Below are 17893 nucleotides of genomic sequence, written 5' to 3'. Positions count from 1 at the left end.
GATTTTTTGGGGACTCGAGAAATAACAGATTTCTTGAAACACGCTGGAACAGTGCATAGTTTAAGAGACTGATTGGAAGTGTCTGTGCAGACTAGACGGCTGGTTAGTGCAGTGTTTAAAGGTGACAGGGGAAACAGAGTCAGGGCCAGCAGCCTTCTTGATATTTTTCCTTCCTGAACAAGTTTCTCACCTCCTCTTCCTTGATAACAAAGGTTGTGGGGCATTGGTGATGGTCTGGCTGAAATACAAAATGTGTTAATGTATTTTTGAAAGGGACAAGGGTAAAGTTGCTCTGGAAACTAGGGGTAGGAAGACTGCAAGATCAAAGAGAAAAAATAAATCTCAAAAACATAAGTGTGACCAGAAAGAACTTGGCACAGCATATTGAAATAAAGACCTGTGCAGCTAGCCACCAGATTATGAGAAGGGCACTGTGTTTATCATCTTTGTTTATTATTGCTCCTTTACACTGAAAATAAGTCTATTGTAACCATCTTACCTGTTTGTTGTCATGAACAACTCTCACAAATTAGGTTAAAGTATAAACTGGTAAATCTGTCAAGGCCCAATCTGTATAACCTCAGTTTATTGCACTTCATTGACGATTCCCTCACGTTTTCCTTTTGTCACACATTTCTTAATAAAACTGGACACATCTGGTTTGTTAAATAGATCATAGATCATTGAACACTACAGCACAGTGAAGGACCTTTGGCCCATTATGGTGTGCCAACTTCATAACATCTCTAAGATCATTTTAACCCTTCCCTCCCACATAGCCCATTTTTCTAACACCCATGTGCCGATCTAAGAATTTGTTAAATACCCCTAACTGCATCTGCATCTAACATGAAGCTGGGTGCTCCACATACCCACCACTCACCGTGTGAAAAAATTTTACCTCTGACATTCCCCTATACTTTCCTCTAGTCAGCTTAAAATTATGCCCCCTCATACTAACCATTTCTGCCCTAGGAAAATGTCTCTGTCTATCTGCTCGATCTATGCCTTCTTATCCTATTACATGTTTCTATCTTACTGTAAATGTGTGACACTGTAGCAAGGTTATTGAATGTATATGGGGTTAATTGTTTTGTTCCAAATTGTTCTGTGGGGACATAGCTAAATATGCTTCATGTGATTCAGTAAACCTTGTGAAACTGAGACAGCTTTACATGAACAGAATAAAGAGGTTATACTGAATCCAGCTCGCATATTTTCCTGACCCGATCCACCTCACTGATAACTACCAAGAATTAATATAATTACCATTGATATCTGAGTCCACATAATCCATCAGTGGTCTGGAGGTAACTGAAGACTGAAGCATCTTGGCAGTTTCTGGCAGAGGTATGTGAGAGGAAGCAGACTGAGCAATGAAAGAACCTTCAGGCTTCCCTGAAAGATAAGATTCCCTATTAATACTATAACACACTTAAAACTAGTAAACCCTTAATATTGACAATGAATCTTACCACCCAGTCACCCACAGCTCCAATCTGCTAATTAAAATTGCTGACAATACTACATTGATTGGCCTTATCTCAAATAATAACAAGGCAGCCTACAGAGAAGACATCACCACCCTGACACAGTGCTGTCAAGAAAACAACCTCTCCCTCAATGTCACAAAAACAAAGGAGCTGGTTGTGGATTACAGGCGGAATGGAGACAGACTGACCCCTATTGACATCAATGGATCTGGGGTTGAGAGGGTGAACAGCTTTAAGTTCCTCAGCATACACATCACCAAGGATCTCACGTGGTCTGTACATACTGGCTGTGTGGTGATAAAAAGCACAACAGCACCTCTTTCACCTCAGACAGTTAAAGAAGTTTGGCATAATTCCCCAAATCCTAAGGACTTTCTACAGGGACACAATTGAGAGCATCCTGACTGGCTGCATCACTGCCTGGTGTGGGAACTGTACTTCCCTCAATCGCAGGTCTCTGCAGGAGGTGGTGCGGACAGCCCAGCGCATCTGTAGATGTGACCTTCCCACTATTCAGGACATTTACAGAGAAAGGTGCATAACAAGGGCCCGAAGGTCACCCCAACCACAAACTGTTCCAGCTGCTACCATCCAGAACACGGTACCGCAGCATAAACGCCAGGACCAACAGGCTCCAGGACAGCTTCTTCCACCAGGCCATCAGACTGATTAACTCACACTGATACAATTGTATTTCTATGCTTTATTTACTGTCCTGTTGCACATACTATTTATTACAAATTGTTTTAAATTACACATTTAGATGGAGGCATAACATAAAGATTTTTACTCCTTACGTATGTGAAAGTTGTAAGAGATAAAGTCAATTCAATTCAGTTCAATGGGCACCATCCCCATGGTCGGATGGTGGTGCAGAATTGCTATTTTTTTTGTAGCTTAACTTTTCTATGCTTGTTTGTATTTTTATGTAATCACCTATATACATATAATCTCTCAGTGAATTTTCTAGCAATTATGCTTGCTTCTGTAGTTTTCAAGAAGCCTCTTATTTGTCCTGTAGCTGTTGTCACGTCACTTGAATCTGGCTATTTTATCGGTAAATTGATCGCACTGGTATGCTTGTTAAATCTAGCCTGAGAATGAGAAAACCACAACTACCTTTTCCCTATTCCATTTATGTGATTTCTCATCTCTCTTTGTTTGTTTTCCTCTCTTATAAAACTTAATAAAACGATCGTAAGCAACAGGTTTTATGCCATATTCTTGGCTTCCAAAGGATCTCTGATCACAAAAGCATCAGGATTCAACACCAGGTAATCCTCACTGAAAATTTTGCATGAAATGAGATTTAAATTAAAAATTGAATGCTATCCCAGTTATCAACGACAATCCAAACCCAGAGATTTCTACATATTTTAAATTATATTTTCAATAAAACAGCTTTTAAATCACTTGACACACACAAAATGCTGATGGAACACAGCAGGCCAGGCAGCATCTATAAGGAGAAGCACTGTTGACGTTTCAGGCCGAGACCCTTCGTCAGGACTAACTAAAAAGAAAGATAGTAAGAGATTTAAATCACTTGGTCAGTTTATCAACTAATCTGAAACCCTCTTCATGTGTCCTCCAAGCAAACTCTGATTCTTGACAACCAAAATTAGAAGAAGCTTTATATCCTCACAAAAATTGGAAGTTCCACCCAGTGATCTACTTGGCTCAAGAAGCTGGACACTTGACATACATGGACTGAATTCTCTTAATATGATAAAGAAGGCTGAAGGGCAATGGAGAATGCCAGAGTACCTAAAGGTTTAAAAAATTAAAGATTAGCTTTATTTGTCACAAGTACAATGAAACATACAGTAAATTGTGTTGTTTGCATCAAATCGATTCAGTTCCTAGGTGGCACTGGGCAGCCCACAAGTGATGCCATGCTTTGAGTGCCAACATAGCATGCCCACAACTGTATGTCTTTGGAAAGTGGGAGCATCCAAGTCAAACTCACGCAGTCACAGGGAGAATGTATGAACTTCTTTCAGATAGTGGTGGGAGTTGAGCCCTGTCTTAGAGCTGGCTGCCATTGTGCTAACTATGCTGCCACTTTTTGATTGAGGTCAGAAATAATCGTTTTCCCTTTGCTCTTCGGAAGTGGAAAGGTTGAGTGATGTGGCCGTTTTGTATGCCTCTAATGCAAATGAGAGAAACAATCCCAACCCGGAGCGTAATCAAAGGGCTTGTCCTGTACTGACACAAGTACGCAGCCTCTGCCACATGTTGAGTATAGTTCTATAACCAGATGTGTCTATGTTTATCATTGAGTTGGATACTGAAATACAAATAGAAAGCATAAAAATTACCCAGGAGGTAAGTCAGCAGCTCTGGAGAGAGAAACAAGCTCGACTTTGTGGCCAGAGGCAAAAGAACAAAAGAAAGATGCCCTCAAAGATTTGGTGATTCATAGCATAGAATTCCTGACACAAGTTAGTGGCAAGCTTCATTTCATCAGGGTCCCTGGCATCATGGTAGGGAACAACATGCTGCCCTCATGATGGATACACTGGAAATGCCCATCTCCTTTTGGCACATGCATTTACTGGAACAGTTTGGGAAGAGGTGCAGAGGTACATATTTAAGTTTGTCCCAAAAAGCCACATACCACAGGCTGTGCCGACTATTCCCAGGTATGAACACTGAGCTAAGCAGCCAACTGTGAATGTCTTTGGCCACATCTGGGAGCCACTGGAATTCCAGAGGTTGTTATTGTCCTTGATGGAAACTAGCATGGTGTGAGGCATAGGACCATGCAATGAGAAAGGTGCTGAAACTGGATGCAGCCACTACAAAGGCACAGCTTCCAGTCCTCCCACGACGACATAGTAATTGGTTAGAACTCAGCTTAAAGCCTCATGAACTATCGACTCAAGCTGTACGGTACTGGGTAAACATCTCAGGCACATGTAAAATAAATTCTGTAAAGTGACGATGCTTTCAAAAATAACGAAATGAAAATTTTGAAGTATCAAAAAATATGATAAAGAGCAATAAACAGTAAAAAAAAAGAAATCAGATCAATATTTGGTGTGACCATCCTTTGCCTTTAAAACTACACCAGCTCTCTTAAGTACACTGTTGTGCAGGTTTTATAAGAGAGTCAGCTGGTAGGTTTTTCCAAGAACTTTGGAGAACTTGTGCACAGTTCTTCTGCAGACTTTGGCTGTCTTGCTTGCTTCTGTCTCTCCAGGTAATCTCAGACAGCCTCACTGATGGTGAGGTCAGGGCTCTGTGGAGGCCAGAAAACATCTAGGGTTTGAACAGTACTGTATATATGTGATATTTGGAATAATTGGAATTATGATGTAAATGTTGACTGAAACATTATGTAGCATAAAGATCTGTCTTGGATTAATTTAGAAATTTAAAAAAGGGAACCAGAGTTGTTTCGGTCCTTTAGAAATGTATCAAATGATCACACCCTCAGCACAGCTAAAAAAAAATAAGCAGGAAAAAGGGCCTTTTTATTAAGTTTCCAAAATGAGGATCTTACTTTTGCAGAACTAAAACCAGCTTCAGTTCTCCTAATTTCTTGTTACCACAATGAATTAAAGGCTTAACAATCAGCAGAACTAAGAGGCTAAACAAAATCATTGTTCATCTTTATTGCTGTTTTACATATTTCCTCAATTGCCGTTAATATTGTACTGAAACTTGAAATTGGACAGCAAAATTGAAATGTTAAAGCTGGCTATTTTAATCATCTCATAAAAAGAAACAGAACTGAGTTTGTTTTCTTTTGATTTTTGTTTTTATGATAACTGTATACATACTTACTAACTTCTCGGTGGATTGTCACCTTGTCGTGGTGGAGAAGCTTGTGTGATCCTGAGATCCCGAGAGCAATGCTGTCTGGAGCTATGCTCCTGGTAGGGTCACCCATGGCAGTAAGGTCGAGGGTGAGGTCCCTGACAAAGAACAATCCAACCAAGACCTCAACAGTGGAACAGGTGGACGAAGTTACTTCAAACTCAACGGCTGTGAAGGCGGATGAAGGCTGCAACAAATCCATCAGCTCCAATCGTCATGGTTTCCATGCCATTGGAATCAGTTGGTTTATTTGTGAAGTATCATGTGCTTCTTGGAGTGCAACATCAAGTACATGTTAAACAAATACACGCAAGGCGTCTTTGCTCTGTGAGCCCATAAATAGATCAACAGAACGAAGACCATTATCCTTGACCTTGAGGGATAGCCATGACAATAATTATTAGCATATCAGCAAGATCTTCTGGTAAGAGGGCAGTGTGTGTGAGTGCAGCAGCCTCTTGCGGGCCAACCGGAGATGCTTTTTGCTTTGTAGAATGTGCTTTTTACAATCCAAAGACAAATCTACTCCAAGAACTTTGGGCAATGCATAGCTACTCCATCAGTGAGCTGCCCGCTGATCAGAGTAAATGGACTGGAGTTGGTGACAGAGCCGGCCAAGGTGTCAAAGGGGTCGGCTGAGGTGTCAAAGGAGCAGCTCAGGATCTCAGAGGTGCCCGCTGATGTGTCAGAGGAGTTGGTCGGGTTATTGGAGGTGCTGATCTGGCTGGAGACCGTGTTGCTGCCCGCTACTTGGAAGCATTGGAGTTGGTGCGGTTAACCATGGGAGATGGTCTTGGACATTTCACTTGCGATTGCAAGACTCTGTTGCACAGTGATAATACAAGTTGCCACAGGCCTGTAACCTTTGTCTGGTAGTGGGACAGTCGTCATGGGAGCTGTGTGGCTTCAGTTGCAGCGAGAACTAGGCCTCAAACCTCGGGCTTTCCCGCTGCTGCAGATCTGGTGAGAGACGTGGAAGCACGACAGCGTGGTTGAGCCGGGCTGGGGCCTGGCCCCACCCATCGGTGCAGCCCACCCATGTTCAAGCGGTGGAATGACAGGCTGAATTGCGTGCGTCTGCGCCCTGCTGGAAGACTGTACCATCGATTGCTGGACATTGCCATCAGGGTCTTGGACTATATAGGTTTTATTTTCAGGTGAATATGCTTCTTTGCTCAATATTTGAATTATATTACTCACGCTCTTTGTATGTCTGCTTGCTATTTTGAATGTTTTGCACCTTGGCCCCAGAAGAACACTGAATTGTTCGGCTATATCTATGTATAGTTTGAATGATAATCAAACTTCATTTAATTTGATTTGATATTTGAGATAAGTTGAATCCAGATTTCCAGAATAAAAATAGTTCTGATTGTTAGGTTAATGTTGAAAATGCTTGGATCTCGACCCTTTCTCTAAGCTGTTTGCAAGCACTGCAAGATCCTTCCTACTGGAGCTTTGTGAGTTATATGGTTACACATTGTGGCAATGGAACCCCAGACACCCTGACAAGTTAGTTAAATCAAAGAGGAGATTTACTAAGTTCCACTCTAAGTCACATACCATCCAAGTCTGGCATCATAAATTCCAACCTTCAGGGTCCAAATACCAAACTTTGCTTTGAGCAGCGGTTTGAGAAGACATTAAGGGGAATAGATAGAGTGGACAGCCAGCGCCTCTTCCCCAGGGCTCCACTGCTCAATACAAGAAGACATGGCTTTAAGGTAAGGGGTGGGAAGTTCAAGGGGGATATTAGAGGAAGGTTTTTTACTCAGAGAGTGGTTGGTGCGAGGAATGCACTGCCTGAGTCAGTGGTGGAGGCAGATACACTAGTGAAGTTTAAGAGACTACTAGACAGGTATATGGAGGAATTTAAGGTGGAGGGTTATATGGAAGGCAGGGTTTAAGGGTTGGCTCAACATTGTGGGCCGAAGGGCCTGTACTGTGCTGTATTGTTCTATGTTCTATAATTCACTCAGGTTTTCTGATCAAGAATAAAAAGCGAGCAACTCACAGCAGTTTTTGAAGCTTTGAGTCCAGGAGATGGGATGTAATGCTGAGGTTGTGTAAGACATTGATGAAACCTAATTTGAACTATCGTGCAAAGTTTTGGTCACCTACCTACAGGAAAGGTGTAAATAAGTTTGAAGGAGTACAGAGAAAATTTACAAGGATGTTGCTGGGTCGGGAGGACACAAGTTATAAGGAAAGATTGAATAGGTTGGGAATTTATTCTTTAGAACATAGAAGGTTGAGAGGAGATTTGTTAGGAGTGAATTATGAGGGGTACAGAAAGGGTAAATGCAAGCAGGCCTTTTCCACTGAGGCTACACTGAGGCTACACCAGCACAAGTGGTGGCTGTGAGCTTGATTTCAATGTTTTTTCTTCCTTTTCGGCTGTCCATCAGTTTCTGCTGAGAATTTCCTGGATTTCAATGTTCAAGTGAATTATGGGTAGGTACGTAGATAGTAGTGGTATAGAGGGCTGGGTACAGGTCCATGAGAATAGGCAGTTTAAATGGTTTTGGCATGGATTAGGTGGGCCGAAGGTCCTGTTTCTGTGCCGTACTTCTCTGTGGCTCTGTGACTCAAACGTTGCTGGATCGAGATACAGGAACTTGCTACTCAGCCGCAGATGAGCATCTTTTTGAGACTCACCCTACGTTGCCAAAGGGAACAATGTGGAAAATCATCGACAGCTTTGCCAGTACATCCGCCTCTTTAAGAAGCTACTCATAGTAAGTAACATTAGGAAGCTGCAATGCTCAAGGATCAACTTTATTCACCATATACATGTACATGTACCAGCAATTTGCTGTGGTGTGTTGGTGCAACATTCAACAAAAAACAATATTCAAAAATTATAAAAATAAAAATATGTAAAAAAATTAACTTGGAGATTAAAGAATAGATTTGAAATAAAATGTGCATGAATACTTAAATACCGACAAGTATTTGCATAATAACATCATTGTAAAAGGTGATGGTGCTTTTACAGTGCAGTGCAGTGACAGGGGTAATACATAGAGCGGGGCTGGGGTGCTATCTGGAATGGTTGGTTAGATTAACTGCCTGGGGGAAGAAACTTCTAAGATGGTGTGATTTCTTTTCTTTTAATAGCCCTGTAGTGCTTTCCAGAAGAGAGTTTTTGGAAAAGGCCGTTTGCCAGGTGGATAGTGTCCACAATGATTTTTCTTGTTCTGGACAGATCCTGCGGTGATGGTAGACTTCAGCCAATGACCTTTCTGCTGACCTGAGATTTCACTGTAGCTTTCCTGTATTGTGAGAGGATGCTGCATCGAACCAGACATTTGTGACTGATGTGAGGATGGTGGTGTAGAATCGCACCAGTATGTCCTGGGAAAGATGGAATTTTACCAACTGCTGCAAAGGGTACATCCTCTGTTGAGCCTTTTTGTTACTGAAGGAGATATGGTTCTCCCACATGAGGTCCTGAAAAATAATGATGCCCAGGATCCTGAATGTTGAAACGGTGCTAACTGTAGAGTTGTTGACGATGAGTGGGTGGAGATGAGACAGCACTATTCCAAATCATCAATGCAAGCACCGTAAATAATCCTAAAGGTATCGTTACTAGACTTCACATACATAGTTCATAAGTAATTATTTTAACAGGTTGCACCACAGCTGATTAATTGTCTCACAGTGTGTTGTCCAGGTCACACACAGCATGCTATGTACAGTTTAGTTCCCTTATTTAAGGCAGAAGACATTAGCTCTGGCAGCAGTTCAGAAGAAATTTGCTAGCCTTATACCTGGGATGAGATGGTTGTCCTGTCAGGAACAGCTATAAATTTAGATCTGTTTTCTTTGGAGTTCAGTAGAATGAAGGGTGATTATACTGAGCCATACAAGATTTTAAGTAGACACAATATGGTAGAGACGTCTCTATTAGCGTGAGAATGAGATGAAAAAGTGATGAGGTTGGTAGGGATGTTCTATTAAAAGCAGGTCCATAGGAATTTCTTCTCACAAAGGTTGGCAAATCTATGGGATTCTCAGTCTTGGAAGATTGTGAAGGCTAGATTACTCAAGAAATTTACACTGGAGATAGAGATTCTGTTTAGAAAGACTGGCAAATTGATGGCTACTTAATAAAAGTTGAAGCCAAGGTTAGATCAGCAATGACCATAGTGAATGACAGGACTAACACCTTGTAGTGATGAACATTCTCTTTTTCCAAGAACCTATTCTACTTCTGCTCAGCTCAAATAAAAAATAAACAGTAAATATTGGAGATAAAGCTTAATAGCTGTGATCTTTGTGGTAAAACTCAATCTTTATGGTGATGGACTCTCCAACCAAGCCACTGGAAGAGCTTTTTGCTTAAGTTAAGCTACCTCCAGCTTTTTGAGTGAGATGAACATAGAAGAAATAAATCAGAGGTGAGGAAGAGAAACAGGATTTTATTGTGTAAGTCTCTGCAAAGTTGACAAAAGGTGCTTTAAAATTGCCTTAGTATTAACATGACATTTCTAGACTTTTTGACTGATTGGCCTCATCGGCTCGTGAGAATTGTATGTATTCTCCAAGAATTTCAGTCTTGGAGGATGACAGCAGAGAAACAAGGACTGTCACATCCATACCAACCTTTTTTGCCCATCTACATTAATCCCATCAGCCTGTGTTAGAAACACACCCTTCAATATCTTATATGTATAAATTAAACTGGTTTGTTAAACAAGTTCTATTTAACCAGAGCTTACGTTGCCACTAATCAGCAGGAACTCAAGAAACTCAGCTACGACGTGCGCAAAGTCATCAAGGCAGCAAAACAATAATACAGGGACAAGATTCAGACACAACGCTCCACCAACACCACACACAGCTTATGGCAAGGTGTTGCACACTATTGCAGACTTCAAAGCTAAACACAGTGGTGTTTCCAACATTCCAATATCTTTTTTACTCTCGGTTTGATTTTGCCAACACTGAGCCCCTGAGGAGAGCCGCCAATGTGACCTGCACCTTGGTCATCTTTGAGGCTGAAGTACGCAGGTGTTTCCAATGAGTGGACAGTCGCAAGGCTGCGGGACCGGATGGCATCCCAAGATAAGTACTTCGAGTGTGCACGGCACAACTGACAGGTATGTTTACAGACATTTTTAATCTCTCCCTCTCCCAGTGTAGAGTGCCCTCCTGCTTCAAATGATCCACCATTGTTCCTGTACCTAAAAAGACCAGGGTAATATGTCTGAATGACTGGCATCCTGTCACAGTCACCTCAATAATAAGCAAATGCTTTGAGAGGCTGGTCAAGGACTACATCTGCAGTATGCTACCACCCAAACTGGACCCCTTACAATTCAACTACCGACACAACCGATCGACAGATGATGCCACAGCTCTACACAATATTCTTACACATCTGGAGAAAAAGGATGCTTATGTGAGAATAGTGTTCTTGGACTACAGTTCAGCATTCTATGCCATAGTTCCATCCAGGCTCGACAAGAAGCTAAGAGACCTCGGCCTTCACCCTGCCTTGTGCACTTGCATCCTGGACTTCCTGTCAGATCGCCAGCAGGTGTAAGAGTGGGCTCACTCACATCTGCCCCCTGACCCTCAACACTGGAGCCCCCTAGGGCTGTCCTAAGCCCCCTCCTTTACTCTCTATATACCCTTGACTGCGTTGCCACCCATAGCTCCAATCTGTCAATTAAATTTGCTGACAATTTTACACTGATTGGCCTAATCTCAAATAATTATGAGGCAGCCTACTGAGAAGTCATCACCCTGACACAGTGGTGTCAAGAAAACAACCTCTCCCTCAATGTTTCAAAAACAAAGGAGCTGGTTGTGGATTACAGGAGGAATGGAGATGGGATAACTCCTATTGACATCAATGGATCTGGGTTTGACAGGGTGAACAGCTTTAAGTTCCTCGGTTTACACATTATGAGGATTTCATACCGGCTGTGTAAAAAGGCCCAACAACACCTCTTTCACCTCAGATGGCTGAAGAAGTTTGGTATGGTCCCCCAAATCCCAAGAACTTTCTACAGGGGCACAATTGAGAGCACCCTGACTGGCTGCATCACTACCTGGTATGGGAACTGTACTCAATCACAGGACTCTGCAGGGAGTGGTGCAAACAGCCCAGCGCATCTGTAGATGTGATCTTCCCATTATTCAGGACATTTATAGTAACAGGTGTGTAAAAAGGGCCCAAAGGATCATTGGGGACCTGAGTCACCCCAACCACAAACTGTTCCAGCTGCTATCATCCAGGAAACGGTACCGCAGCATAAAAGCCAGGAACAACAGGCTCTGGGACAGCTTCCTCCACCAGGCCATCAGACTGATGCACTCACACTAATACAATTGTATTTCTAGGTTATATTGACTATCCTGCCATACATACGATTTATTACAAATTACTATAAATTGTACATTGCACATTTAGACAGAGACATCACGTAAAGACTTTTACTCCTCATGTATGTGAAGGATGTAAGTAACAAATTCATTTTAATTGAAAAAAAGAGGAACTAATTTAAGATGGTATTTTAAGATTGTATCTGATTCTACCACCTCTTCTGCCAGTGCACTTGAAACGTCAACCACTCATACATTTAGAAATGTTTTCAGATCCTCTTTGCAACTCCTTCCTCTCTGCTTAACTCTATATGGCATGCTAGCATAGTGGTAAGGATAATGCTATTACAGCACCCACCACTGTCTCTAAAGAAATTGTACGTTCTCCCTGTGACCACATGGGTTCCCTCCAGGTGCTCTGGTTTCCTCCCACATTCCAAAGATGTACAGTGAGGGTTAGTGAATTATGGGCATGCTATGTTGATGCCAGAAGCACGGCAAAACTTGGGGTCTGCCCAGCACAATCCTCACTGATTAGATTTGTTACAAAACAATGTATTTCACAACTGTATGTGTACTGTATAGCTGCTGTATAATATGGGACTACTTTATGTTGTAGGGACATATTGTTGAATGTGCTATTAGGAGCATATTGATCTGTATGTGTGTGTTCAGTCCGGTTTCAGTCAGTAAAGAACCCTGTTAACTTAGCTCCCCTCTCCAGTGTTTTTATTTATAGCTTTGTTGTGTAACCAGGCCACATACACAACAAATTGGTGAAGAGGTTAATGAACCTACATCATATTGGAACGCTGTGTTTTAATTGATAACAACACTTGGAAGAAGAGCACAAGGTACGAGCCAAGGCAGAGCGAATCCGTGAGTCAAAAGGAAATGGAAGCACAGCCACAGGTCGGGAACGTCGGGAGACCAAGAGACACAGTCGGAGCTGCAGCGTGTCCAGGCGAGACCACAGCTGGCGCTGACCCCAGGGACTAAGGGTCTGCCTGTCCCAGAAGCGAGATAAAAAGCACCACACACATCTAGATGGAGTGCGCTCATGGCGCTTGCAAAAAGGACATGGGAGTCAAAAAGGAAAATAAGGAGAGAATGGGCTTAATTAACATAACAAAGATGGCAATGATTGGAACCATTACAGCATTTGATAGTGGCATTGAAGACCGGGCAACTTACATTGAAAGAGTGGAGTTTAAGTGTTTATGATGAAAAGAAAGCCAGCGTCTTACTCAGTATTATGGGAGCAAAAACAAAAGGGCTGCTACGGAGTTTGTTAACCCCCGAAAGGCCAGCTGACAAAACGTTCAAGCAAATAGTAGACACTCTCCAACAACAGTTAAAGACCAAACCACTGGTCATTGCTGAAAGATGTAAATATTACAAATGGAATCAGAGCAAAAATGAAAGCTTTTCTGAATATTGTGCTGAATTGCGCAAATTATAAGAACATTGTCAATTTGGTGCTGGTCTATCGGATACATTGAGGGACAGGTTAGTGTGTGGCACGCACTGTGAAACCACACAGAAGAAGCTCCTCTGTGAAAAAGACCTTACTTTAGAGAAGGTGCTAAACATCTCAATATCATTAGAAATAGCCACACAAGGTGCTTCCGATCTACAACAAAAATCTCTGGAATATGCCACGAATAAAATGTCACTGAGCAGAAAAAAAGGAAGAAATGTTACCATTGTGGGAAAAGGTCACATGGCCCTGAGGACTGTTAGTTTAAAGATAAAGAATGCAGAAACTGTGGCAAACAGGGCCACATTGGCAGAGCATGCAAAGCTAGTAAACAGCAGAAAAAGGACAAAATACAGAGAACCAAGAAACTCCAGAAAGGAAAACACAACAATGTACACAAATTGGAAGAAAGCAGTTCTGATGAAAATGACTCAGACAAAAGTGAATTGTCTAGTATGCAACTTCACAGTGTGGAAGAGACAGATGATCGAAGAGTAATAAGGATCACTCCACAAGTGGCAGGCGTGAGACTGAAAATGGAGTTGGGCTCAGCTTAATAGTGATCTCTGTACATGACTACAAATGACTGTTTCTCACATACCTCTGAAACGAACTAAACTACTGCTAAAGACTTACACAGGACAGAAAGTGCGTCCCAATGGTAACATTAAAGTGTCAGTGACCTATGGAGACAAAGCACAGCAGCTGAACCTCTATGTACTGAAAAATGGAGGATCACCGTTGCTGGGACGTGAATGGCTCAGGAAAATCCAGTTGGATTTACACATCATCAAGGTACTAGATGTGTCATCAAAGGAGGGCAGCTTGGTGGGGAGGATGTCTGCAGCTCTCCTCTCACCCATTGTCAACTATTATAACAACAAGGAGGAGCTATACAGTGTCAATGATGAGGATGAACGTGGTATCTGTGGCCGCGACTCGTATGAAGATACAGAGGATGCAAGGGAGACAGATATTGCCAATAAGCAGGATGATGAAGACTACCTGGAAGTAAAAGAGCAGATGTACCAGGAGAAATTGACATCTCTGAAAAGACAGCGACAGCAGTTACAGGAAGGCACTTTGCAGGAGTATCAGAAAAGGATGAAGAAACTAGATCAACAATACAAGGAAAGAATGCAAAATGCAGAGCTTTTTCTGCAACTGGAGACAGAACAAGTGGAAAGAAATTACATTAAAGATAAAAAGCAGCTGTGAAGGAATTTGAAGATAAGAAAATTGAGTTAGAAGAAAAAGATGATTGAGAATGAGATGCTAATGATGGAACTCACAGGAGATTCTATGAAGGTAAAGCCAATTATGACTAGGAAACTAAAGAGGAGACCTAATGACCCTGTTCCATTAAAGACAAAAGACGAAAACCTGCACCCATGCAGTTAAATTACTTGTTAACAGATGAACAGATAATAGAAGATCTGCGAACTCTCAATAAGATTAAATCTCAGAAAAGAGCAGCATCTCTGTCTTCTCCTGAACAATTTCCTTGGGAAAGATCCATGAGAATTGGTCACCCCTTAAAAGCACTTGGACAAAATCAATTCCATTCAAACAGAACAGCTTTCACACAAGGTAAATCTTGAACCAATCATTTCCTCCATTGAGAGTCATACAGATAATCCTTTGCAGGCACGTTTCTTTTGCACATACATATTTTGAATCCTCAGCTAATGTGTCTTTTTTTGCACAAAGAAGTTGGGGAACAGCATCAAAACAGAGGCGAATTCTGGCAACAAACTGTGAGGTTTCTGTCGTCGTATTTCCACACGTGCTGAATGTGCATCTGAAGGAATTCTCCCTCTTGAGCTAGGTACACAATCTTTTCTTGCACTGTGCACAACTGGGATTTTTCATACATAGAATCCTCCAAACAATTCAGAAACAGTGCTTAGAGTTCAATCTCATTTTCTTGACCAAGATTTGGTTATTTTTTGGAACTTCAAACAGATAGCACTGCAGGTAATCCTTAATATCAGCAAAACTGGACTTTAACAGCAGCTTAAGAACAATGGACCGAACAACATGATTTCCATCAACTGCTGCACCAAACGGTGAAAGATTACTGGTAAAGTACTGATCTTCCTGTGAGTCATTGGATTGCCCTGACTTTTGAATAACTAGCAGAGACAGCAGATCACCAACCACTTCTTTCAGAAACCAAAGCTACAAAAAATGCATCACACCTCTTGTGAAAAATGACTAATTTTGCTAATTGACATTTCTTCTGTTACCACTGGTACATAATCATCATCTAGAGAAGTACGGCACAGTGGGTAGAGACCCCCCTACCCCTCCCCCCAGAGACTTGAGTTACAAATGGGTCTTAGACCAAAAGTACAAAAAAAGCTTGTTATAATTTAATATTATTACATTACTTTGTTATAATTTGATATTATTAAGTTACTAAGTAAACAATTGGTAACTGTTTGTATGTTAAGGGTAAACATACATCCTTTAAATTTGAAACATCCTTTAAATTTGAAGAAACCTGGTGACCTTTTATTCAATATTTTCATATGGTTTGATATATTCCTCTTCCAGTTACTTTCTCAAAACTTTGGATTTGATCAGAAAGTTTCTCTTTTTTCTTGCTTTTACTGTCAGTATGGGCTGCCCAGTCTCTTTTTTTTCTCTTTTTCTTTTTTTCTTCTTTTTTTTTGTTTAGTGGGGTTTTTATGTATATAAAAATTATAAAAGTTTCTTTATCTTTTTTCTTCTTTTCATGGAATGATAAGAGGAGAATTGATGATCTTTTAACAATGGAAGGGTATCAGAATTAGTGAAACAGTTGCTCACTTTGTTACATAACTAAATTGTCTGGGGGCTCGTTTGTGCAGCTGAAATGCATTCAATATTCAGGCAGGCTTGGCAAAGCAAGAGGGGAGGAAGCCTGGTGCTGAGTGAATATCTTGACTAAAGACACTCACTGGGCAGTTACAGGATTAACAGTGAGAGTTAAAAGAAGCTTTCCAGTGTACCCAGTATCTGGTTAACTCAATGGTACTAAGGGAAAGAGTGACTTCAGGAGTGAACATCATTCCATCCTGAACCACAGATGCCATGGTCAAGAAAGTTGACCAGTGCCCCTACTCCCTCAGGAGGCTAAAAAACATCGGCATGTCCTCTTTGCCCCTCACCAATTCTTATTGATGCACCATGGAAAATATCCTAAACACAAGAGATTGTGCAGTGGAACACAAACAAGATTCTGGAGGGACTCAGCAGATCAGACAACAATTATGAAGAGGAATAAAGCTGATGAAGGGTCTCAGCCCAAAACGATGACTGTGCATTCCTACATAGAAAGCATCTGATCCAGGTGCACCACGATTTGGTATAGCAACTGGTCTGCCTATGACCACAAGGAACTGCATGGAGACTGCTGTGAACACAGCTCAGTACATCACAGAAACTGGCATTCCATTCCGTAGCCTCCTTCCTCACTTCTTGATAAGGTAACTACGGACTCACAAAATCACAGTCTACCCTGTTAATGCCTTTAATCTTACCATCTTCCTACACTTCCTCTGTAGCTCTTTATTCTGCATTCTGGTTTCCTTGCAGCTGGTATAAACCTCAGTAAGGTGGGACAAATATTCCTAAAGCATTGAACAAATCTGATCACATTGTATAATTGAGAGGATAGGTGCTCAGGCTTTTATTTTTAAATATAGCCCTTCAAATTTTTATCTTGATAGTGCTGAGACTTTAATTTTGAAATTCAGTCAAACCACGTCAGGAGGGCAGCCATTTTGTTTCTGATGGAGTTCATATGCACAAACCTGTGTCGTCATCTTTCGTTTGCACCATCAAAATCATTGTCTGTAGATATTGCTTTAGTTCATAATGGAGAAATGCTATCTGAGCAATATTTTGCATTAATATTATGTAAAAGTTTGTTCCTGATTATCAGTAAAATGTTTAACCAGCCTTGGTAACTTAAGGAAAAATATAAGAGATGTCCAGTCCCTAGACACTTCCATACCCCACCAGTAAGGCCTCAGTAAGGTTTCTTTCTAGACACCAGCCATAATCAATTCTCCTCCATCACTACTCTCCTCCACCTTGCAGAACTCGTCCTCACTCTCAATAATTACTCTTTTGGCTCCTCCCACTTTCTTCAAACACGAGGTGCAGCAATGGGCACCAGCATGTCCCAGTTATGCCTGCCTTTTTGTCGGTTACGTGAAACAGTCTATGTTCCAAGCCTATACTGGTGTCACCTCCCCACTTTTCTTACACTGCATGAACAGGTGCTGCTTCCTGGACTCATACTGAACTCGCTGAATTCATCAACTTTGCCTCCAACTTCCACCCCGCCCTCAAATTTACCTGGTCCATTTCCGACACCTCCCTTCCCTTTCTCGATCTCTCTGTCTCTGTCTCTGGAGACAGCTTATCCACTTATGTCTATTATAAACACACTGACTCTCACAGCTACCTGGACTATACCTCTTCCCACATTGTTATTTGTAAAAATGCCATCTATTCTCTCAATTCCTCCGTCTCCACCACATCAGCTGTCAGGAGGAGGCTTTTCATTCCCGAACTAAGGAGATGTCCTATTTCTTCAAAGAAGGGGCTTGCCTTCTTCCACCATCAACGCTGCCCTCAACCACATCTCTTCCATTTTGCACACTTCTGCCCTAACCCCATTTTCCTGCAACCCCACCAGAGATAGGGGTCCTCTTGTCCTCACCTACCACCCAACCAGCCTCCACATCCAGCACATAATTCT

General features: G+C 41.6%; 2 protein-coding genes across 3 annotated transcripts in view; one reads left to right on the top strand and one right to left on the bottom strand.

The window, feature by feature from the left end:
- LOC132377925 (interleukin-1 receptor-associated kinase-like 2) overlaps positions 1-17893 on the bottom strand; it is an 85634-nt gene that overhangs the window by 49790 nt on the left and 17951 nt on the right. Inside the window, exons 1-2 of one of the 2 annotated variants that reach the window (XM_059944413.1) lie at positions 3139-3332; positions 1270-1398 (exon numbers count right to left, since the gene is read on the bottom strand). In XM_059944413.1, coding sequence (XP_059800396.1) covers positions 1270-1398; positions 3139-3196 — 187 coding nt within the window. In that variant the 5' untranslated portion in view covers positions 3197-3332. Of the gene's footprint in view, positions 1-1269; positions 1399-3138; positions 3333-17893 lie in introns of those variants that run through there. The other variant, XM_059944412.1, reaches the window with a different exon arrangement.
- LOC132378149 (sin3 histone deacetylase corepressor complex component SDS3-like) lies at positions 13975-14425 on the top strand. The gene has a single exon (XM_059944886.1). It carries the CDS (start codon positions 13975-13977, stop codon positions 14353-14355), a length of 381 nt encoding a protein of 126 aa, XP_059800869.1. The 3' UTR covers positions 14356-14425.

This window comes from Hypanus sabinus, chromosome 19 (genome assembly GCF_030144855.1).
Source record: "Hypanus sabinus isolate sHypSab1 chromosome 19, sHypSab1.hap1, whole genome shotgun sequence".
NCBI classification, from domain to species: domain Eukaryota; kingdom Metazoa; phylum Chordata; class Chondrichthyes; order Myliobatiformes; family Dasyatidae; genus Hypanus; species Hypanus sabinus.
Note: the sequence above shows the minus strand (reverse complement) of the source record. Positions and strands in the feature narration are given on the sequence as shown.